Source organism: Tenebrio molitor, chromosome 5, assembly GCF_963966145.1.
Source record: "Tenebrio molitor chromosome 5, icTenMoli1.1, whole genome shotgun sequence".
Lineage (NCBI taxonomy): Eukaryota > Metazoa > Arthropoda > Insecta > Coleoptera > Tenebrionidae > Tenebrio > Tenebrio molitor.
Window position 1 is genome coordinate 4,595,115 of NC_091050.1, and position 25,456 is coordinate 4,620,570.

Genomic DNA, 25,456 nt, shown 5'->3' on the forward strand with positions numbered 1-25,456 from the left:
GCTAATTATACGCGAACAAAACAATTTTTGCGTTTTAATGCTATGATTACCAAGCCAGGTGATAAGATAAGGGTATAGTATGGGAATACCTGCTAAAACCTTTCTCATTTCAAGCAACGTTTGTCATCTCGTGTGAATATCTGATACTTTATAAAGATAAAACAATAAATGTAAAACTTCGTGCCGCTGTAGTTAATTTCACTTTAACCAGAAGTGTTGTTCGTTAAAAATGACAAATTTGGTTAAATGTGTTGTTGTAGGTGATGGTTTTATTGGAAAGACAACTCTCCTAATGAGGTAAACCATGTGAATTTATTTAGACATTGTTATTCTTTTTATTATTTTAGATTATGTAAACAGGAGTTGGACGAAAAATACATTCCCACAATATTTGATAATCACTCCATAACTAGTGTTTACAATGGACAAACCTATCAAATAGTACTAATTGATACAGCTGGTAACTGAGTGAAAGGTGTATGAGAATCTATTTTACTTTTTATTTACGTTTCAGGTCAAGAAGAATATAGTATGTTAAGAAAACAGTGTTATGATTCTGCAAATATATTTCTAGTGTGTTTTGCTGTATCCAGTACAGACGCATTTTCAAATGTTAAGCAACTAGTAAGTCACCTTAGTATAACTGGTGGCCACACCAGAGTAAAATCATTTAAAATGTACTACTGAACGTCGATGATTAGTCTTCGATAAAAGTGTATATTAAATGTTATTTTTATATGAAAATCACATTTAATAAGCACTATAGAGAATATAGATCTATACTAAGTAAGACTAGAAAGTAATAAATAAATGAAACACATTGATTTTGACTGCAGGTATGTGAAATATGCTTAAAATTTAAAAAAGGACAAAAGACAAGTACCTATTATATTTATGATAATACTGTGATATCACTATAAATAAGGAGGTATTCTTATTTTACTACTTAGTTTTATCTCTCTAATTATGACGTCGTTAACTGATCATCACCATAAAGATTTCAAAATCTTATCTTTAATTCATTTTACCAAATTTTATGTTTATGTCTTTCTTTTTTAACAGTGGCTCCCTGAAATTGAAGAATATTCAAATGCATCTAAAATTTTAGTCGGAACAAAATCTGATCTACGTAAGGATCCTGAAACTATCGACAATTTAAACGCTAGTGGAAAAATTTTTGTTAGCAGTACGGTGGCAAAGAATTTTGCAAAAAGTCACAATATGAAGTATGTAGAATGCTCAGCAGTTACACAAGTACGTACATATGTGGTCATTTTAGTATCTAGGAATGTATGACATGTTTTATCATACTGTGTGGTAAAGTGTCATTTTATAATAGTCGCATTTGCCGCGATTTTCATGTCTGTGGAAATATGTTTTTCATTGTCACAGTGGCGACTGAATCGTGCCAGAAATAAAAAGTATCTCCAGATTTAAACAATATTTTTATTTTTCATTTGCTAATTACTTCTTTCAATAATAGTTGATAGTAATACATTGTACGATATTTGTATCGTAACTTTGTATTACGACACACTGCGACGTCCATAACATAAATAGAGGTTACAATATGAATGTATTTTTTCAGGATAACGTACAAGAAGTTCTAAAAACAGTGTTGGAGGTGCATAGTGCTCGAAGTCAAGAAAGTAAAAAAGTCATATCAAACCCTTGTTGCATCAATCCGATCTTGCAACTTGCAAAAAGGGCATTATGCTGTAAGAATAATTATGTTTAGATGTTGACATGAAAAATAAGTACAGTTTACTCATTGGAAAATCGAAGTACGTTACAATGCGTTTATGTATTTTTGTTACTTGTGATATTATTTAAAATACATATTTTTATTACCAATTTCAGTGTCTTATTTACCTATGTATATGTACCTATGTGAACTAAATATGTAAATTAATGTCATCATTCGTAGTTACCAATAATGAATTTATACAATGTGTCTCAGAAATAAGCACATTAATTTTAACTGGTGCCTAATAGAGCTCATTAATGTTATATACTGTGTTAATACTAACAATATATTTAAATAGGTATATTTTTTCCTAAACCTTGAAGTTATCCAATTACTTGTTTTTTGCTAACAGCGGTTAACTGCTGCGCCCGTTGCTGTGACCTATAATAAGGGTGGAAGAGAAAAAAGAGATTCATATAGTAGATTAAATATTTTGAATTTTAGAATACCTAAAATAATGATAAAATGTCTTAAAATTAGTGTATTAATCGGCAAAAATTCTCACGAAGTAATCAGAGTAATCACTAATCATTACAAGAAGTGTTCAAAGTGACCGCCGTTACTGTCAATTATGTAATAATGAAGGCGCCAACGAAATGATTTTTCCACTCCTTCCAGCATACCTCTCTTATTGCGAATTGTTGTGGTAGCATTTTCCACCCGTTCTCTTAAAACTTCAATTGTATCAATTGGGATCTAATATACCAATAAGTCCCTAATGTACCCCCACAAGAAGAAGTAGCACGGAAATTCGCTAGACTCGAGGAGCACTCCCGACACTTTACCACACGCCAAAACAATATCTATGTACTCACTATTCGAAAATAAACGCACCATTTTCACAAAATTTTAGCTTAAATCACAGAGTCAACATGTAAACACCTACCTTGTGCAGTCGAACAAAACTAACTAAAAATGTAATCCTCTTATCTACACCTCGGCCGCAGAGAGAAAAAACTTTATTCTAAAAACACAATGTCTTGCGTTGATTTTACAAAAAGTATTATTTCACGGTCACTGTCATTGGCTCAGACACTCGTAACTAGAAAATGCGAGTAAATAGACAGCTCGTAAATTTATTGGAGGGAAAAATACTGAAGTGAAAATTATATTTCGCAAAAATAGTACATAACAATTTCATTGTTCTTCACGAGAACTGTGGTCCCTGGTTAAAATTAATGTACTTATTTCTGAGACATGTATATTAGAAAATAAGTAAATTAATGTAAAAGTGATTAAACAATAATACATACCTATTAATTTGTGAGAAATTTAAGAAAATCTCACTTTTCTAAGAAATTGTGAAAAGTTTTGTATTCTTGTAACTGATTTTTAGGTCAGTAACGTATCAACATTTTGATGAAATAATTTAAGTAGTTCAAAGAATTATACTTTCAACAAATTAGCATTTACGTCAAATCTTGTTAACAACTGTTAGTTCCAGGTAAATTCCTGTCTCTTACAATTCGGAACATATTGAAAAATCCTTACTTTTTCTTTTTATTTTTAAGGCAGTTATCTGCCCGGGTACATCTACAATAATGTTTTAAAACATGTTCAAGGATTTTAACAGTGCACTAAAATTTTATGTTTGAAAAAAGCAAGAACGATCGCGTATTCTTCAGGTCAATAATCCTCTAGTCTGATCCTTGTTAAGCCGCGCATCCGTAACTGTGGACAGCGGTTTTGAAAGTATGTACCTACTACAAGAACTCAATAAAATAGCGATCGGGTCATGATGCGCCTAATCGAGGGTAACGCACGATGCAGCAACATTATTACCCCATTTAACTTCACATTTTAAAGATATAATAAAATCAGTTCTTTTTTTTGTAAATATGTATATACATATGTATTATGTAACATATTATTATTGCTGTAAAAAAAATGCAACATGTCTAAGAATGTAACATTTTCATTACTTCCCATGTCAATAATAATAAACATCTATTTGTCACTTTTTTGGGTCAATATGTAAATTGTACATAGTCTGAATGAGGTTTTTAGACTTTATTTAATAGTTTTTTCAATTAGTATAATATTCTCACAATGAGGTGTTTATTTTTAAATAAATGAACATTGTTTAGGGAGCAGATTAGACCTAGAAATTGTATTTTTATAATAATGATTATGTATTAAACAATATTTAATACTAAACTAAAACAAAACAACTCGTAGGGACGCAAATTGTTGAAATCAATGATTTTGGTTTCAGAACTGTGAATTAACCAACTATTAGAAATTGTCGTCAATAAATAATTTAATTAACTCAAGATTCGATGATAAAGGATATTTAACAGTCATTCTTTGCCATAAAACATACGTCCTACTCAGCTTTAATGACAAAGTAACGATTTTATTTTATTGCGTTCCTATTTTTTAACGGTGTCAACTAAGATCTAACTTGAAATTTGCCTAATTTACAGCCATTTTTGATATCTATTCAGCTGTAATAAAACCGTTTTGAATTTTAACAGTCGTGTGTAGCTGTGTGTCTAAAATTAATTAACAGAAGGTTTTTTTAATACCGAATAATAACGGTCCAGAGGCCTTGACCTTCGATTGCAGTTCTTGGAGATGTTGCTACAAGAATATCTCTTCTTGATCTCGAGACCGGTTAAAACAAATCGACCAACATTCCGCTCGTTTATAATGCGGGATAAAATTACATATAAACAAGAACTACATATAAAATCCAACCAAAGAGTTCATCAACTTCAGTCAAACGTTCAGCATCATGTTGTTAAGGTGTTCGGTGGTTTTTTGTTTATTCGTTGCTGCTCAGTCAGCTTTGATAAAGAAAAGAAATATACCTGTTGAAATTGTATATGATAAATCGAATCCGTCACATTATGGGAACAGAAATTTAGACGAGAAGATTCAGATATCTCAAGATGATTTATTAAAATTCAAACTAAGTGAAGAAATTATTAATGAAAGAAACGAAGATAATGTGGATGACATTAGTAACGAAGCAGACGGTAATCCATATGGAATAAGAAATTTAGATGCTAAAATTCAACTGTCACCTGAAGAACTTGGACAAGCGTTGAAACATTTACCTGATGTATCCGAAAATGAAGAAAATGCCAAATCAGGTGAAAGTGGTGAGACTGAAAATTCAGTTCAGGAAGCGAAGCCCGGAAATTTGGAAATTCTATTGCAAAAAGCTGAAGAAATTGTATTTTCTGGGGTAAATTCCATAAGAAATAATATAGATAAGGCTTCTGAGACTGTTTCTGGGACAAAACCAAGCCCAGAGGCTTGGGCACAATTAAATCAGACACTCGAAACATTTTTCAGAGACCAGTACAAAAGGGTTAGTCTAAAGGAAGATAAACCCCCTGAAAATCAAAATAATAATGAAAACAACAATCAAAATAATCAGAACAACGAATTTATGCAGAATCTAATCAATGGTTTTCAATCAATCGCCAATAACTTTTTAGGTAACAATTTCAATCAAAAACCTGGCGGTCCTGAAGATGAACAACAACAACAACAACAGAATCCTTTCCAAACTCTAGTCAATATGTTTACGGGAGGTAAGATATTGTTTTTCAAATATTTTCAAATGATTCATTTATAAGTTAAATATTGCAGGTATCAACCAAGTTGTGAACAACGTGAATAATCTAAATGGCCCAAATAATTCGACTGGACAGGAAGATACAGGAACAGATGGAGGTTCAAATTTCTTTGGTAATGTGGTACACCAGATTCAGCAATTTTTCGGTGGTCAAGGGAGTAATCCATCTCAATCAATTAACATAAACCAGAGTGACACTGGGGTACAACCACCAAATAATGGTCAAGGAGGATTTATCCAAGGAGCAATAAACCAGTTTAGCCAAGTAGTCAATAATTTCCGTCCATCAACATCCACGTCAGCGCCTGTTCAGGGCGACGAGGGCACGTTGCCGTCTTCAACAACACAGTCGTCCAACTTTTTCCAGAACATCGGCCAAGCTGTACAAAACGTTAATAACGTATTCAGGCCTCAGTCGTCGACAACGTCGCCTCAAGGAGGAGGATCGAATCCCATTACATCGGGCGCACAAGCTATAGGAGGTCAATTCGGACAGGTCATTGGAGGTCAAGGCCCAGCAGGAGGTAGCGGAGGATCAAATCCGATCACTTCCGGCGCTCAAGCAATAGGGAGCCAATTTGGTCAGTTGACTGGAGGTCAGGGTGGAGAAGGGTCGGGAGGGTCGAATCCGATCTCCTCAGGAGCTCAAGCTATAGGCAGCCAATTTGGTCAGTTGGTTGGGCAAGGTGGAGCTGCAGGGGGTGGAGAAGGGTCTGCGGGTTCAAATCCTATTACTTCAGGTGCACAAGCTATAGGCAGCCAGTTTCAGCAATTGGTAGGTGGGCAAAAACCCTCTGAGAGCGGATCGGGTAGTTCAAGCACTGAAAAGAGTAAAGCCGACAATTCTCAAGCAAAAGACAGTGTTCCTCCAGAGGCGGAGCACGCGGAAAAACCAAAAGATGAGAAAAAAGCACCTGAAGTAATGGAAACAACCGAGTAATAAGTTTGCATGAGGTTAATTATTAAAAAAATTAAGTAAAACAATTTATTTGTGGAATATTTATTTATTTAATTGATTATTATTGTATTAGTACATTACATATTTAAATTGATAAACTATTTGTTGATTAAGCTATTTTCAGCCATATTGTGTTTTATTTTATTTGGATAAATGCAATACGTAATTCAGCTTCTCTGCTTTTTTAAAATCCTTCTTCATTTACATCAAAAATCTCACTGTAAAGATGAAATTATAATAATTAGTTGATATAATAATTTATTTAAAATTGTAAAATAAAGCACAGGTATCTGATAATTTAAAAATAAATATTGTTCCTTATTTTTTTTTTGTTATATTCTGGTAAATTTGAAGTTTGTTTAATCATAAAAATGTGATTTCAATTTTAATTTTCATACATATTTTAATTTCTTTTATTATTACCTAAAATAAGTTGTCTTTATTTAAATACCTAGTTAAAAACAGAATTCGCCGTTAATATTTAATATTTAATATTTAATTGATACCTACTTCCTAAGAATATGCATATACTGAAATTCAGTTTTTATACAATTCACGTATGCAATTAAAAATGGAAAAATACATATCCTCCCAAAAAATCTAATCGTATTTAAATGTTTACCTGTGCTAACATAATTTCCTATGATTTATTTTGCTGATTAGTTTATTAAATTATTTTTACTTCTTCTATTGCCTATATGGACTAAACATTTTTATAAAGGGTAATTTTAAATAATAGGCTCTTTGATAACATAAGAAAAGTTCTATTTTTTGGATTTTTTATAGTTAAAAAAATAATTTTTAAGATAGTTATTCAGGTTTACAAATTGGAATAGTTTTCAATAAAAATTACGGCGTTACATTTTAAGATAAAGAATTGTTGGCAGTCATTAGTGATTTGTTCCAAATGTATTGATAGTAATGTGACATTAAACCCGTCCTAAATTAACAATAGTATGATCTAGAAAGCAACAGTGTTGCGACAGTGTTTTACTTGATAGGTGTGACATCAATTTCAATGTCCCCTTCAGATGGCTATAGAGTTGAATTTTGTAAAATCGGATAATGACTCGTGGGGATTTCGCCTCACCGGAGGAGCAGAATACGATGTGCCTCTTACCGTTGTTAATGTATCAGTAGTGTTTTGAGTTAAATTGAATTTCTGGGAAATTCTTAATTTGTAGGTGACAGAAGGTAGTATAGCTGAAAAAGGAGGCTTAAGAACCAATGATATAATCGTAAGAGTGAACGACGCACCAACAGCTGGATTAACACATTACGAAGCACATGACTTATTAATTGCGGCAAAAAATAATTTAATTTTAGCTGTTAGAAGGTAAAGATTTTTGGTTTTAGGATATCACATATTTTATATTTTCGTATTTTAGAGATTTGTCAGGATTAGTTTCTCCTACTACATACGTAAGTATTTAATAAATAGGTAATTGGGTAATTGAATTGTATTTGGAACTGATTAGGACGACGAAAATAATGAAGAAGTTTCCAATATAATGCAAGCATACATAGAAAAAGAAGAACAATTTGAACATGAAAGACAAGTACATTTTGAGATTATAAATCCAGAAGGTGATATAATTCATATTTTTTTCTTTTTTTTTAATAAAAAATATATTTTAGAGGAGGTTGATTCTCTTGAAGAAACTCAAGAAGTTTTAACTCAAACTACATTAGAGAAGTATGTATTACTTTTTAAACGAAATGAAAATATTACTTAATTATGATATTTTAGTCAAACGCAAGTGTCTACTCAGAATCAAATTTCGAATATACCGGAACGACAGTGGTCTACTTTTTTGCAAAAACCGAAAAATCCTAAACCTATAATGAAGAAGAACGACGATGTTCCTAAGGTAGCTTTCTTATAAGTCATTCTCAACATTCATTTAAACTTATTTTAGGGAGAAGCGTACCGAGTGATTATAAAAAAACAAAAGAAGAAAAGTCCAGAAGAAATACAGGTGAGTTTTATAGTAATCCTTTTGAATAATTATTCATTGTAATCTTTTAACATTATTTGTTTTATTATAAAAACAAAAAAGAAAAGACCAGAAGAAGCCGAGGTAAGTTTTACGGTGATACCTTCTTTAGTAACACAGATCAACAAATTTTAATGATGATTTTTACTGTCCTTCAGCTTAGGTTCTATTTTGATGCATGGACAATGAGACTAAATATGTTAATTATTATTAAAAAAGCAATTAGCTCTAGGTTAAGAAATATAACTATATATTTTTAAAAATTTTACTGTACGTATCAAGGAAACTGGAGCTAAGCTTTTATTTTAATTGTCAGAATTATTCATAAATGGCAAAATTGCTCTATTTTAACAATCTTTTATGTAATTATAAGGATAAGTGTTCCCATGAAATTGTTGAAGAACAGGTGGCCGAAGAATCTCAAGAATCAATAAATATTATTATGGATTCAAGCACTTCGAATGTTGTTGAAGAAGAAATAGAATTTCGAGCCGAAATCAGAGAGGAGGAAGAAATACAAATAGAAGACAATAGTTCTACTGAAGAAAATATTAACACCAGAAAAGGTGATATCTAAAATTGTTGCTAATGAATATTTATACGATATTTTTCTAGAATCACTTTCAAATGAACATAACAAAGAGAAACAAACTTACGGTACAATAAAAATGTGTTTTTTAAATTTACTTTACCAAAATAGTTTCAGATGCAACCGACAGGTTATTAGAAGAAAAACTTGCCGAAGTTCAAAGACAGTTAGAAGCTTTATCTAAGTTACCATCCACAATACAGTCCACCATAGATGCGGTCACTAAACAACTCGCCACCATTGTTAGTATCAGATCAAAATCAGTCACCGAAAGTGAAGAAAATGTAATGTCTGACGTAGCTTCGAATCCAGAAAACGAGCTTGAAGATCAGACAATTATGGAAGGTTATTCGAATTATGATATTTGTATGATTATGATAAGCTGATTAAATTTTAGAAAGTTGCATGTCAGAAATTGAAGAGGAAGTCATTATGGAGAATGAGGAACAAAGTGGAGAAAAAGATGATGAGAAAGAGGATAACGAAGAACAATTTGAAGAGGATATTCAAGAAAATCGGAAAGATCTTCAGGAAGAAACTGAAGAAACAAACGACGAAATTTTAGATCCGGATAGTGGACTAACTGAAGCTGAAAGAGAGTTCAGAAGAGTAGAACAAGAACAGTTGGGAAAACAACAAAAGGTGACGACTTCAGGCAAGAGTGATGCAATATTTGTCTTTAAGTCAAAAACATTTGAAAACTCACATTTCTGTTTCACAAAAGATTTTTTATAAGTAATTGCTCTGTAGTTGCTAGAGGGGTCATCCAGTAAAGCAACTTGGAATAAACTTTCATAATTGTGCATGTAGTATACGATTTGATTTTAATAGGAACGGGAAAAGGTTGAGGAGTTTATGCAGCGGCGTTTGAAACAAAAACCAACATTACCTTTAAAACCTATTGAACGTCCCATAATTTTGCCGGGTGGTCGACGATGGTCCCAACCGGATGATGCATGTCCGACTGTTCGCCATCCGAAAATGACAGATGAAAAAATTGCAGGCACTATAGAAACATATTCAGAAGTAATCGTTGGGAAAATGAAAGGGTAGGCACTTATATTATTGTCCGCTACTGAATGTGTGTTAATTTCAGGTTAACCACTGGAACCAAATCTGGCCCTGGTCTGACAAAAAAAAATCAGTTTACAGGTATTGTTTTAGTGATAAATAAGGATTAAGGTGACACTATAATACCATTTTAAAAATTATTATGTATAGCCAAATTGCATTCCTATTCTTAAAAAGCAGTTTATGAATTTATTAAGAAATTGGTATATTTCTTTATTTTGTTCTGTTATTTTTGCAGAAAGATGGTAATTTATATTGTTGCTATTCCCAGTGTTCGTGATTGTAGCATGCTCTTAGTTTTGTTGTTTTTAGAGAGTCCAATTGTTTTTTGGTGCCAAGTAAAGCGGTTACTACAAAAAAGTAAGTATACAACAATAAGCTTATTCGATGCTCAATTCAAAAATAAATAAGGTCATTAAAATATAAGAAAATTAGAAATAGACAGAAGAAAATTAGAAATTCTTTTTGAAATGAAATGCATATACAGCGTGTCGCATTTAAGATGAAGACGTTCGTTATTTTTAGGAGTAGAGATTTGAATTTTTGCACAATCGTAAAACTTTATGACTAGCCTCTTTTGAAATAGTCAACTCTACTACCACTTGTCATCTTAGCCAATTACGACCTCGCGAATAGGCTCAATTCGTCATTTTGTTTTGTAGTGAAGATATCGAAACAAGCTATTGGCAACAGTTTTTAGAAACTTGAAACTTTGAAACAATTCGTGAGGTTGTAATTTGTTGGGAGTAGCTGAATTCATGAATTTATTGAACTGCGCAAAACTCAAATCTTTAATTTTGAAAATAATGAAAATGTCAAACTGTCTTTATTTTAAATTTAATATACTATATTATTTATAATGTGTTAAAAAAAAATAAAAACCGTATAATAGATTTTTACATCAGTTAACTGAAAGTTTTGCTTTCAGCATTAATTTTATGAAATATCAACCACCGCCCAAGAATTTGGACTACCTACAACGTTCCGACGTTTATAAACTAGTTCACGACCTTGAACCACCAATTAGAGGAATTAGTAGCAGAGTTTCTAAAATTTTAGCAGAACAGGACTATTATGAGGTATGCGCATAGCATCTGATCAACTGTTGTAATAAACAAATGCAATTTTAGGTTAAATAAAATGTTTGTCCTCTAGTACAGGAGTATGAATTATTGCCGAGAATATTGTCAAAAAGTTGTTATTGTTTTTAAACAGCTCTCAATTAAAATACATATATTTGTGTAATTATAGCTCAAGTTGCAAAAAACCAATTTGCCTTTACTTACATCTTTTTTATTTGTATGGAAAATATTCAATCCAAACTATGATTTTCTGGTCCCTCTGTGACTTTATTTGATTCAAAAATACTGAAAAAATGCTGTTGCAAATGACAAGTGGATTTATGCAACCTGAGTCTACTTTACTTATCTATGATTTAAATTAGTTTAAATTAAAAGTAGTAAGAAAGGTAAGCTAATAAATTCGTATGTACCTATATCTTAAAACATTATTGTTATTATAACAAAAAGTGTTTTGAAAATTTTTATGAACAATCATATCCAAAATAATATGTTATATTTACCTGTGACAAACTACATATTATAACGAGGATCTTGTCCCTATTGCGAAAATAAATATTTGCACCATTAAAAAAAATTAGTTGTTTTTTAAACAATGTTATGCGTTCACAAGTGAAATATGTAACCTTCTATCGAATTTGCACACCGAAAAAACATTTAAACGGCCATAGCTCCCCTATTAAACATAATATGACAATGAATTCTACACGGCTAGATTCCTCTTTTCAATACGCTTCTTTTGGGCCGAAAAAATTTTACCTCGCTTTTTTCGTTTAAGAGAAATTCACAAAAAACAAAAAAACTCATATTTTTGGCTCCCACACCAACAAATCGGGTCTATGACCGGAACTTTCCTTATGCCTGAATTCCACTCATTCTAAACAATAACTCACCGCAAATTCGTTCGAATCGGCGACAAAAATTTTTTTCGAAAAAACCACGTACCCCCCCCCCCCCCCCCCTTCTATCGAATTTGAACCCCGAAAAAACATTTAAACGGCCATAGCTCCCTTATTAAACATAGTATGATAATGAATTCTACACCGCTGGATTCCTCTTTTCAATGCGCTTCTTTTGAGCCGACAAATTTTACCTCGCTTTTTTCGATTAAGAGAAATTCACAAAAAACAAAAAAACTCATATTTTTGGCTCCCACACCAACAAATCGGGTCTATAACCGGAACTTTCCTTATGCCTGAATTCCACTCATCCTAAACAATAACTCACCGCAATTTCGTTCGAATCGGCGACAAATTTTTTTTTCGAAACAACCACGTACCCCCCCCTTCTATCGAATTTGCACCCCGAAAAAACATTTAAACCGCCATAGCTCCCTTATTAAACATAGTATGACAATGAATTCAACACCGCTGAATTCCTCTTTTCAATACGCTTCTTTTGAGCCGAAAAAATTTTACCTCGCTTTTTTCGATTAAGAGAAATTCACAAAAAACAAAAAAACTCATATTTTTGGCTCCCACACCAACAAATCGGGTCTATGACCGGAACTTTCCTTATGCCTGAATTCCACTCATCCTAAACAATAACTCACCGCAATTTCGTTCGAATCGGCGACAAAAAAAATTTTCGAAAATACCACGTACCCTTCTATCGAATTTGCACCTCGAAAAAACATTTAAACGGCCATAGCTCCCTTGTTAAACATAGTTTGACAATGAATTCCACACCGCTGGATTCCTCTTTTCAATGCGCTTCTTTTGAGCCGAAAAAATTTTACCTCGCTTTTTTCGATTAAGAGAAATTCACAAAAAACAAAAAAACTCATATTTTTGGCTCCCACACCAACAAATCGGGTCTATGACCGGAACTTTCCTTATGCCTGAATTCCACTCATTCTAAACAATAACTCACCGCAAATTCGTTCGAATCGGCGACAAAAATTTTTTTCGAAAATACCACGTACCCCCCCCTTCTAACGAAATTGCACCTCGAAAAAGCATTTAAACGGCCATAGCTCCCTTGTTAAACATAGTATGACAATGAATTCTACACCGCTGGATTCCTCTTTTCAATGCGCTTCTTTTGAGCAGAAAAAATTTTACCTCGCTTTTTTCGATTAAGAGAAATTCACAAAAAACAAAAAACTCATATTTTTGGCTCCCAGAGCAACAAATCGGGTCTATGACCGGAACTTTCCTTATGCCTGAATTCCACTCATTCTAAACAGTAACTCACCGCAATTTCGTTCGAATCGGCGACAAAAAAAATTTTCGAAAATACCACGTACCCCCCCCCTTCTATCGAAATTGCACCCCGAAAAAACATTTAAACGGCCATAGCTCCCTTGTTTAAACATAGTTGGACAATGAATTCTACACCGCTGGATTCCTCTTTTCAATGCGCTTCTTTTGAGCCGAAAAAATTTTACCTCGCTTTTTTCGTTTAAGAGAAATCCACAAAAAACAAAAAAACTCATGTTTTTGGCTCCCACAGCAACAAATCGGGTCTATGACCGGAACTTTCCTTATGCCTGAATTCCACTCATTCTAAACAATAACTCACCGCAATTTCGTTCGAATCGGCGACAAAAAAAATTTTCGAAAATACCACGTACCCCCCCCTTCTATCGAAATTGCACCCCGAAAAAACATTTAAACGGCCATAGCTCCCTTGTTTAAACATAGTTGGACAATGAATTCTACACCGCTGGATTCCTCTTTTCAATGCGCTTCTTTTGAGCCGAAAAAATTTTACCTCGCTTTTTTCGATTAAGAGAAATTCACAAAAAACAAAAAAACTCATATTTTTGGCTCCCACACCAACAAATCGGGTCTATAACCGGAACTTTCCTTATGCCTGAATTCCACTCATCCTAAACAATAACTCACCGCAATTTCGTTCGAATCGGCGACAAATTTTTTTTTCGAAACAACCACGTACCCCCCCCTTCTATCGAATTTGCACCCCGAAAAAACATTTAAACCGCCATAGCTCCCTTATTAAACATAGTATGACAATGAATTCAACACCGCTGAATTCCTCTTTTCAATACGCTTCTTTTGAGCCGAAAAAATTTTACCTCGCTTTTTTCGATTAAGAGAAATTCACAAAAAACAAAAAAACTCATATTTTTGGCTCCCACACCAACAAATCGGGTCTATGACCGGAACTTTCCTTATGCCTGAATTCCACTCATCCTAAATAATAACTCACCGCAATTTCGTTCGAATCGGCGACAAAAAAAATTTTCGAAAATACCACGTACCCTTCTATCGAATTTGCACCTCGAAAAAACATTTAAACGGCCATAGCTCCCTTGTTAAACATAGTTTGACAATGAATTCCACACCGCTGGATTCCTCTTTTCAATGCGCTTCTTTTGAGCCGAAAAAATTTTACCTCGCTTTTTTCGATTAAGAGAAATTCACAAGAAACAAAAAAACTCATATTTTTGGCTCCCACACCAACAAATCGGGTCTATGACCGGAACTTTCCTTATGCCTGAATTCCACTCATTCTAAACAATAACTCACCGCAAATTCGTTCGAATCGGCGACAAAAATTTTTTTCGAAAATACCACGTACCCCCCCCTTCTAAAGAAATTGCACCTCGAAAAAGCATTTAAACGGCCATAGCTCCCTTGTTAAACATAGTATGACAATGAATTCTACACCGCTGGATTCCTCTTTTCAATGCGCTTCTTTTGAGCAGAAAAAATTTTACCTCGCTTTTTTCGATTAAGAGAAATTCACAAAAAACAAAAAACTCATATTTTTGGCTCCCAGAGCAACAAATCGGGTCTATGACCGGAACTTTCCTTATGCCTGAATTCCACTCATTCTAAACAATAACTCACCGCAATTTCGTTCGAATCGGCGACAAAAAATTTTTCGAAAAAACCACGTACCCCCCCCTTCTATCGAATTTGCACCCCGAAAAAACATTTAAACGGCCATAGCTCAATTATTAAACATAATATGACAATGAATTCTACACCGCTGGATTCCTCTTTTCAATGCGCTTCTTTTGAGCCGAAAAAATTTTACCTCGCTTTTTTCGTTTAAGAGAAATTCACAAAAAACAAAAAAACTCATATTTTTGGCTCCCACACCAACAAATCGGGTCTATGACCGGAACTTTCCTTATGCCTGAATTCCACTCATTCTAAACAATAACTCACCGCAAATTCGTTCGAATCGGCGACAAAAATTTTTTTCGAAAAAACCACGTACCCCCCCCCCTTCTATCGAATTTGAACCCCGAAAAAACATTTAAACGGCCATAGCTCCCTTATTAAACATAGTATGATAATGAATTCTACACCGCTGGATTCCTCTTTTCAATGCGCTTCTTTTGAGCCGAAAAAATTTTACCTCGCTTTTTTCGATTAAGAGAAATTCACAAAAAACAAAAAAACTCATATTTTTGGCTCCCACACCAACAAATCGGGTCTATAACCGGAACTTTCCTTATGCCTGAATTCCACTCATCCTAAACAATAACTCACCGCAATTTCGTTCGAATCGGCGACAAAAAAAATTTTCGAAAATACCACGTACCCTTCTATCGAATTTGCACCTCGAAAAAACATTTAAACGGCCATAGCTCCCTTGTTAAACATAGTTTGACAATGAATTCCACACCGCTGGATTCCTCTTTTCAATGCGCTTCTTTTGAGCCGAAAAAATTTTACCTCGCTTTTTTCGATTAAGAGAAATTCACAAAAAACAAAAAAACTCATATTTTTGGCTCCCACACCAACAAATCGGGTCTATGACCGGAACTTTCCTTATGCCTGAATTCCACTCATCCTAAACAATAACTCACCGCAATTTCGTTCGAATCGGCGACAAAAAAAATTTTCGAAAATACCACGTACCCTTCTATCGAATTTGCACCTCGAAAAAACATTTAAACGGCCATAGCTCCATTATTAAACATAATATGACAATGAATTCCACACCGCTGGATTCCTCTTTGAAATGCGCTTCTTTTGAGCCGAAAAAATTTTACCTCGCTTTTTTCGATTAAGAGAAATTCACAAGAAACAAAAAAACTCATATTTTTGGCTCCCAGAGCAACAAATCGGGTCTATGACCGGAACTTTCCTTATGCCTGAATTCCACTCATCCTAAACAATAACTCACCGCAATTTCGTTCGAATCGGCGACAAAAAATTTTTTCGAAAATACCACGTACCCCCCCCTTCTATCGAAATTGCACCTCGAAAAAGCATTTAAACGGCCATAGCTCCCTTGTTAAACATAGTATGACAATGAATTCTACACCGCTGGATTCCTCTTTTCAATGCGCTTCTTTTGAGCAGAAAAAATTTTACCTCGCTTTTTTCGATTAAGAGAAATTCACAAAAAACAAAAAACTCATATTTTTGGCTCCCAGAGCAACAAATCGGGTCTATGACCGGAACTTTCCTTATGCCTGAATTCCACTCATTCTAAACAATAACTCACCGCAATTTCGTTCGAATCGGCGACAAAAAATTTTTTCGAAAATACCACGTACCCCCCCTTCTATCGAAATTGCACCCCGAAAAAACATTTAAACGGCCATAGCTCCCTTGTTAAACATAGTTTGACAATGAATTCCACACCGCTGGATTCCTCTTTTCAATGCGCTTCTTTTGAGCCGAAAAAATTTTACCTCGCTTTTTTCGATTAAGAGAAATTCACAAAAAACAAAAAAACTTATATTTTTGGCTCCCAAACCAACAAATCGGGTCTATGACCGGAACTTTCCTTGTGCCTGAATTCCACTCATTCTAAACAATAACTCACCGCAAATTTGTTCGAATCGGCGACAAAAACTTTTTTCGAAAATACCACGTACCCCCCCTTCTATCGAATTTGCACCCCGAAAAAAATTTAAACGGCCATAGCTCCCTTATTAAACATAGTATGATAATGAATTCTACACCGCTGGATTCCTCTTTTCAATGCGCTTCTTTTGAGCAGAAAAAATTTTACCTCGCTTTTTTCGATTAAGAGAAATTCACAAAAAACAAAAAAACTCATATTTTTGGCTCCCACACCAGCAAATCGAATCTATGACCGGAACTTTCCTTATGCCTGAATTCCACTCATTCTAAGCAATAACTCACCGCAATTTCGCTCGAATCGGCGACAAAAAAAATTTCGAAAATACCCCTTCTATCGAATTTACACCCCGAAAAAACATTTAAACGGCCATAGCTCCATTATTAAACATAATATGACAATGAATTCTACACCGCTGGATTCCTCTTTTCAATGCGCTTCTTTTGAGCCGAAAAAATTTTACCTCGCTTTTTTCGATTAAGAGAAATTGACAAAAATCAAAAAAACTCATATTTTTGGCTCCCAGAGCAACAAATCGGGTCTATGACCGGAACTTTCCTTATGCCTGAATTCCACTCATCCTAAACAATAACTCACCGCAATTTCGTTCGAATCGGCGACAAAAATTTTTTTCGAAAATACCACGTACCCCCCCCCTTCTATCGAAATTGCACCCCGAAAAAACATTTAAACGGCCATAGCTCCCTTGTTTAAACATAGTTGGACAATGAATTCTACACCGCTGGATTCCTCTTTTCAATGCGCTTCTTTTGAGCCGAAAAAATTTTACCTCGCTTTTTTCGTTTAAGACAAATTCACAAAAAACAAAAAAACTCATATTTTTGGCTCCCACAGCAACAAATCGGGTCTATGACCGGAACTTTCCTTATGCCTGAATTCCACTCATTCTAAACAATAACTCACCGCAATTTCGTTCGAATCGGCGACAAAAAAATTTTCGAAAAAACCACGTACCCCCCCCTTCTATCGAATTTGCACCCCGAAAAAACATTTAAACGGCCATAGCTCCATTATTAAACATAATATGACAATGAATTCTACACCGCTGGATTCCTCTTTTCAATGCGCTTCTTTTGAGCCGAAAAAATTTTACCTCGCTTTTTTGGATTAAGAGAAATTCACAAAAAACAAAAAAACTCATATTTTTGGCTCCCACACCAACAAATCGGGTCTATGACCGGAACTTTCCTTATGCCTGAATTCCACTCATTCTAAACAATAACTCACCGCAAATTCGTTCGAATCGGCGACAAAAAATTTTTTCGAAAAAACCACGTACCCCCCCCTTCTATCGAATTTGAACCCCGAAAAAACATTTAAACGGCCATAGCTCCCTTATTAAACATAGTATGATAATGAATTCTACACCGCTGGATTCCTCTTTTCAATGCGCCTGAATTCCACTCATCCTAAACAATAACTCACCGCAATTTCGTTCGAATCGGCGACAAAAAATTTTTTCGAAAATACCACGTACCCCCCCCCTTCTATCGAAATTGCACCCCGAAAAAACATTTAAACGGCCATAGCTCCCTTGTTTAAACATAGTTGGACAATGAATTCTACACCGCTGGATTCCTCTTTTCAATGCGCTTCTTTTGAGCCGAAAAAATTTTACCTCGCTTTTTTCGTTTAAGACAAATTCACAAAAAACAAAAAAACTCATATTTTTGGCTCCCACAGCAACAAATCGGGTCTATGACCGGAACTTTCCTTATGCCTGAATTCCACTCATTCTAAACAATAACTCACCGCAATTTCGTTCGAATCGGCGACAAAAAATTTTTCGAAAAAACCACGTACCCCCCCCTTCTATCGAATTTGCACCCCGAAAAAACATTTAAACGGCCATAGCTCCATTATTAAACATAATATGACAATGAATTCTACACCGCTGGATTCCTCTTTTCAATGCGCTTCTTTTGAGCCGAAAAAATTTTACCTCGCTTTTTTGGATTAAGAGAAATTCACAAAAAACAAAAAAACTCATATTTTTGGCTCCCACACCAACAAATCGGGTCTATGACCGGAACTTTCCTTATGCCTGAATTCCACTCATTCTAAACAATAACTCACCGCAAATTCGTTCGAATCGGCGACAAAAAATTTTTTCGAAAAAACCACGTACCCCCCCCCTCTATGGAATTTGAACCCCGAAAAAACATTTAAACGGCCATAGCTCCCTTATTAAACATAGTATGATAATGAATTCTACACCGCTGGATTCCTCTTTTCAATGCGCCTGAATTCCACTCATCCTAAACAATAACTCACCGCAATTTCGTTCGAATCGGCGACAAAAAATTTTCGAAAATACCACGTACCCTTCTATCGAATTAGCACCTCGAAAAAACATTTAAACGGCCATAGCTCCCTTGTTAAACATAGTATGACAATGAATTCTACACCGCTGGATTCCTCTTTTCAATGCGCTTCTTTTGAGCCGAAAAAATTTTACCTCGCTTTTTTCGATTAAGAGAAATTCACAAAAATCAAAAAAACTCATATTTTTGGCTCCCAGAGCAACAAATCGGGCCTATTACCGGAACTTTCCTTATGCCTGACTTCCACTCATTCTAAACAATAACTCACCGCAATTTCGTTCGAATCGGCGACAAAAAATTTTTTCGAAAATACCACGTACCCCCCCCCTTCTATCGAAATTGCACCCCGAAAAAACATTTAAACGGCCATAGCTCCCTTGTTTAAACATAGTTGGATAATGAATTCTACACCGCTGGATTCCTCTTTTCAATGCGCTTCTTTTGAGCCGAAAAAATTTTACCTCGCTTTTTTCGTTTAAGACAAATTCACAAAAAACAAAAAAACTCATATTTTTGGCTCCCACAGCAACAAATCGGGTCTATGACCGGAACTTTCCTTATGCCTGAATTCCACTCATTCTAAACAATAACTCACCGCAATTTCGTTCGAATCGGCGACAAAAAAATTTTCGAAAAAACCACGTACCCCCCCCTTCTATCGAATTTGCACCCCGAAAAAACATTTAAACGGCCATAGCTCCATTATTAAACATAATATGACAATGAATTCTACACCGCTGGATTCCTCTTTTCAATGCGCTTCTTTTGAGCCGAAAAAATTTTACCTCGCTTTTTTGGATTAAGAGAAATTCACAAAAAACAAAAAAACTCATATTTTTGGCTCCCACACCAACAAATCGGGTCTATGACCGGAACTTTCCTTATGCCTGAATTCCACTCATTCTAAACAATAACTCACCGCAAATTCGTTCGAATCGGCGACAAAAAATGTTTTCGAAAAAACCACGTACCCCCCCCTTCTATCGAATTTGAATCCCGAAAAAACATTTAAACGGCCATAGCTCCCTTATTAAACATAGTATGATAATGAATTCTACACCGCTGGATTCCTCTTTTCAATGCGCCTGAATTCCACTCATCCTAAACAATAACTCACCGCAATTTCGTTCGAATCGGCGACAAAAAATTTTCGAAAATACCACGTACCCTTCTATCGAATTAGCACCTCGAAAAAACATTTAAACGGCCATAGCTCCCTTGTTAAACATAGTATGACAATGAATTCTACACCGCTGGATTCCTCTTTTCAATGCGCTTCTTTTGAGCCGAAAAAATTTTACCTCGCTTTTTTCGATTAAGAGAAATTCACAAAAATCAAAAAAACTCATATTTTTGGCTCCCAGAGCAACAAATCGGGCCTATTACCGGAACTTTCCTTATGCCTGACTTCCACTCATTCTAAACAATAACTCACCGCAATTTCGTTCGAATCGGCGACAAAAATTTTTTTCGAAAATACCACGTACCCCCCCCTTCTATCGAAATTGCACCCCGAAAAAACATTTAAACGGCCATAGCTCCCTTGTTAAACATAGTTTGACAATGAATTCCACACCGCTGGATTCCTCTTTTCAATGCGCTTCTTTTGAGCCGAAAAAATTTTACCTCGCTTTTTTCGATTAAGAGAAATTCACAAAAAACAAAAAAACTTATATTTTTGGCTCCCACACCAACAAATCGGGTCTATGACCGGAACTTTCCTTGTGCCTGAATTCCACTCATTCTAAACAATAACTCACCGCAAATTTGTTCGAATCGGCGACAAAAACTTTTTTCGAAAATACCACGTACCCCCCCCTTCTATCGAAATTGCACCTCGAAAAAGCATTTAAACGGCCATAGCTCCCTTGTTAAACATAGTATGACAATGAATTCTACACCGCTGGATTCCTCTTTTCAATGCGCTTCTTTTGAACAGAAAAAAATTTTACCACGCTTTTTCCGATTAAGAGAAATTCACAAAAAACAAAAAACTCATATTTTTGGCTCCCAGAGCAACAAATCGGGTCTATGACCGGAACTTTCCTTATGCCTGAATTCCACTCATTCTAAACAATAACTCACCGCAATTTCGTTCGAATCGGCGACAAAAAAATTTTTCGAAAATACCACGTACCCCCCCCTTCTATCGAATTTGCACCCCGAAAAAAATTTAAACGGCCATAGCTCCCTTATTAAACATAGTATGATAATGAATTCTACACCGCTGGATTCCTCTTTTCAATGCGCTTCTTTTGAGCAGAAAAAATTTTACCTCGCTTTTTTCGATTAAGAGAAATTCACAAAAAACAAAAAAACTCATATTTTTGGCTCCCACACCAGCAAATCGAATCTATGACCGGAACTTTCCTTATGCCTGAATTCCACTCATTCTAAGCAATAACTCACCGCAATTTCGCTCGAATCGGCGACAAAAAAAATTTCGAAAATACCCCTTCTATCGAATTTACACCCCGAAAAAACATTTAAACGGCCATAGCTCCATTATTAAACATAATATGACAATGAATTCTACACCGCTGGATTCCTCTTTTCAATGCGCTTCTTTTGAGCGGAAAAATTTTACCTCGCTTTTTTCGATTAAGAGAAATTGACAAAAATCAAAAAAACTCATATTTTTGGCTCCCAGAGCAACAAATCGGGTCTATGACCGGAACTTTCCTTATGCCTGAATTCCACTCATCCTAAACAATAACTCACCGCAATTTCGTTCGAATCGGCGACAAAAATTTTTTTCGAAAATACCACGTACCCCCCCCCTTCTATCGAAATTGCACCCCGAAAAAACATTTAAACGGCCATAGCTCCCTTGTTTAAACATAGTTGGACAATGAATTCTACACCGCTGGATTCCTCTTTTCAATGCGCTTCTTTTGAGCCGAAAAAATTTTACCTCGCTTTTTTCGTTTAAGACAAATTCACAAAAAACAAAAAAACTCATATTTTTGGCTCCCACAGCAACAAATCGGGTCTATGACCGGAACTTTCCTTATGCCTGAATTCCACTCATTCTAAACAATAACTCACCGCAATTTCGTTCGAATCGGCGACAAAAAAATTTTCGAAAAAACCACGTACCCCCCCCTTCTATCGAATTTGCACCCCGAAAAAACATTTAAACGGCCATAGCTCCATTATTAAACATAATATGACAATGAATTCTACACCGCTGGATTCCTCTTTTCAATGCGCTTCTTTTGAGCCGAAAAAATTTTACCTCGCTTTTTTGGATTAAGAGAAATTCACAAAAAACAAAAAAACTCATATTTTTGGCTCCCACACCAACAAATCGGGTCTATGACCGGAACTTTCCTTATGCCTGAATTCCACTCATTCTAAACAATAACTCACCGCAAATTCGTTCGAATCGGCGACAAAAAATTTTTTCGAAAAAACCACGTACCCCCCCCTTCTATCGAATTTGAACCCCGAAAAAACATTTAAACGGCCATAGCTCCCTTATTAAACATAGTATGATAATGAATTCTACACCGCTGGATTCCTCTTTTCAATGCGCCTGAATTCCACTCATCCTAAACAATAACTCACCGCAATTTCGTTCGAATCGGCGACAAAAAATTTTTTCGAAAAAACCACGTACCCCCCCCCTCTATCGAATTTGAACCCCGAAAAAACATTTAAACGGCCATAGCTCCCTTATTAAACATAGTATGATAATGAATTCTACACCGCTGGATTCCTCTTTTCAATGCGCCTGAATTCCACTCATCCTAAACAATAACTCACCGCAATTTCGTTCGAATCGGCGACAAAAAATTTTCGAAAATACCACGTACCCTTCTATCGAATTAGCACCTCGAAAAAACATTTAAACGGCCATAGCTCCCTTGTTAAACATAGTATGACAATGAATTCTACACCGCTGGATTCCTCTTTTCAATGCGCTTCTTTTGAGCCGAAAAAATTTTACCTCGCTTTTTTCGATTAAGAGAAATTCACAAAAATCAAAAAAACTCATATTTTTGGCTCCCAGAGCAACAAATCGGGCCTATTACCGGAACTTTCCTTATGCCTGACTTCCACTCATTCTAAACAATAACTCATCGCAATTTCGTTCGAATCGGCGACAAAAAATTTTTTCGAAAATACCACGTACCCCCCCCCTTCTATCGAAATTGCACCCCGAAAAAACATTTAAACGGCCATAGCTCCCTTGTTTAAACATAGTTGGATAATGAATTCTACACCGCTGGATTCCTCTTTTCAATGCGCTTCTTTTGAGCCGAAAAAATTTTACCTCGCTTTTTTCGTTTAAGACAAATTCACAAAAAACAAAAAAACTCATATTTTTGGCTCCCACAGCAACAAATCGGGTCTATGACCGGAACTTTCCTTATGCCTGAATTCCACTCATTCTAAACAATAACTCACCGCAATTTCGTTCGAATCGGCGACAAAAAAATTTTCGAAAAAACCACGTACCCCCCCCTTCTATCGAATTTGCACCCCGAAAAAACATTTAAACGGCCATAGCTCCATTATTAAACATAATATGACAATGAATTCTACACCGCTGGATTCCTCTTTTCAATGCGCTTCTTTTGAGCCGAAAAAATTTTACCTCGCTTTTTTGGATTAAGAGAAATTCACAAAAAACAAAAAAACTCATATTTTTGGCTCCCACACCAACAAATCGGGTCTATGACCGGAACTTTCCTTATGCCTGAATTCCACTCATTCTAAACAATAACTCACCGCAAATTCGTTCGAATCGGCGACAAAAAATGTTTTCGAAAAAACCACGTACCCCCCCCTTCTATCGAATTTGAATCCCGAAAAAACATTTAAACGGCCATAGCTCCCTTATTAAACATAGTATGATAATGAATTCTACACCGCTGGATTCCTCTTTTCAATGCGCCTGAATTCCACTCATCCTAAACAATAACTCACCGCAATTTCGTTCGAATCGGCGACAAAAAATTTTCGAAAATACCACGTACCCTTCTATCGAATTAGCACCTCGAAAAAACATTTAAACGGCCATAGCTCCCTTGTTAAACATAGTATGACAATGAATTCTACACCGCTGGATTCCTCTTTTCAATGCGCTTCTTTTGAGCCGAAAAAATTTTACCTCGCTTTTTTCGATTAAGAGAAATTCACAAAAATCAAAAAAACTCATATTTTTGGCTCCCAGAGCAACAAATCGGGCCTATTACCGGAACTTTCCTTATGCCTGACTTCCACTCATTCTAAACAATAACTCACCGCAATTTCGTTCGAATCGGCGACAAAAAATTTTTTCGAAAATACCACGTACCCCCCCCTTCTATCGAAATTGCACCCCGAAAAAACATTTAAACGGCCATAGCTCCCTTGTTAAACATAGTTTGACAATGAATTCCACACCGCTGGATTCCTCTTTTCAATGCGCTTCTTTTGAGCCGAAAAAATTTTACCTCGCTTTTTTCGATTAAGAGAAATTCACAAAAAACAAAAAAACTCATATTTTTGGCTCCCACACCAACAAATCGGGTCTATGACCGGAACTTTCCTTATGCCTGAATTCCACTCATCCTAAACAATAACTCACCGCAATTTCGTTCGAATCGGCGACAAAAAAATTTTCGAAAAAACCACGTACCCCCCCCTTCTATCGAATTTGCACCCCGAAAAAACATTTAAACGGCCATAGCTCCATTATTAAACATAATATGACAATGAATTCTACACCGCTGGATTCCTCTTTTCAATGCGCTTCTTTTGAGCCGAAAAAATTTTACCTCGCTTTTTTGGATTAAGAGAAATTCACAAAAAACAAAAAAACTCATATTTTTGGCTCCCACACCAACAAATCGGGTCTATGACCGGAACTTTCCTTATGCCTGAATTCCACTCATTCTAAACAATAACTCACCGCAAATTCGTTCGAATCGCCGACAAAAAATTTTTTCGAAAAAACCACGTACCCCCCCCTTCTATCGAATTTGAACCCCGAAAAAACATTTAAACGGCCATAGCTCCCTTATTAAACATAGTATGATAATGAATTCTACACCGCTGGATTCCTCTTTTCAATGCGCCTGAATTCCACTCATCCTAAACAATAACTCACCGCAATTTCGTTCGAATCGGCGACAAAAAATTTTTTCGAAAATACCACGTACCCCCCCCTTCTATCGAAATTTCACCCCGAAAAAACATTTAAACGGCCATAGCTCCCTTGTTAAACATAGTTTGACAATGAATTCCACACCGCTGGATTCCTCTTTTCAATGCGCTTCTTTTGAGCCGAAAAAA

The 25,456-nt window shown here is 35.4% G+C and overlaps 4 protein-coding genes across 7 annotated transcripts in view; 3 read left to right on the top strand and 1 right to left on the bottom strand.

The window, feature by feature from the left end:
• The window catches only part of LOC138132304 (kelch-like protein 40), a 53,049-nt gene that overhangs the window by 7,668 nt on the left and 19,925 nt on the right, over positions 1–25,456 (bottom strand). The gene's annotated exons all lie outside the window — the stretch shown is intronic.
• Positions 85–1,854, top strand: LOC138132306 (cell division control protein 42 homolog). The gene is made up of 5 exons (XM_069049787.1): positions 85–297; positions 348–460; positions 515–624; positions 1,063–1,254; positions 1,589–1,854. Exons 1-5 carry the CDS (start codon positions 230–232, stop codon positions 1,736–1,738), a joined length of 633 nt encoding a protein of 210 aa, XP_068905888.1. The 5' UTR covers positions 85–229; the 3' UTR covers positions 1,739–1,854.
• Positions 4,419–6,465, top strand: LOC138132303 (epsin-like). The gene is made up of 2 exons (XM_069049782.1): positions 4,419–5,292; positions 5,351–6,465. The coding sequence occupies exons 1-2, from the start codon at positions 4,485–4,487 to the stop codon at positions 6,274–6,276; spliced, it is 1,734 nt and encodes a 577-aa protein (XP_068905883.1). The 5' UTR covers positions 4,419–4,484; the 3' UTR covers positions 6,277–6,465.
• Positions 7,215–11,591, top strand: Zasp67 (Z band alternatively spliced PDZ-motif protein 67). 4 transcript variants are annotated; one of them, XM_069049779.1, is made up of 16 exons: positions 7,226–7,424; positions 7,479–7,630; positions 7,683–7,716; positions 7,773–7,881; positions 7,933–7,990; positions 8,045–8,165; positions 8,214–8,273; positions 8,355–8,375; positions 8,665–8,857; positions 8,907–8,948; positions 8,998–9,225; positions 9,278–9,522; positions 9,977–10,032; positions 10,264–10,311; positions 10,880–11,030; positions 11,082–11,591. In XM_069049779.1, the coding sequence occupies exons 1-16, from the start codon at positions 7,326–7,328 to the stop codon at positions 11,088–11,090; spliced, it is 1,626 nt and encodes a 541-aa protein (XP_068905880.1). In that variant the 5' UTR covers positions 7,226–7,325; the 3' UTR covers positions 11,091–11,591. The 4 variants fall into 4 exon arrangements, with proteins under 4 accessions (XP_068905879.1, XP_068905880.1, XP_068905878.1 ...); XM_069049777.1 differs by lacking the exons at positions 9,977–10,032; positions 10,264–10,311 and adding an exon at positions 9,712–9,929; XM_069049780.1 differs by lacking the exon at positions 10,264–10,311 and having other exon boundaries at positions 7,228–7,424.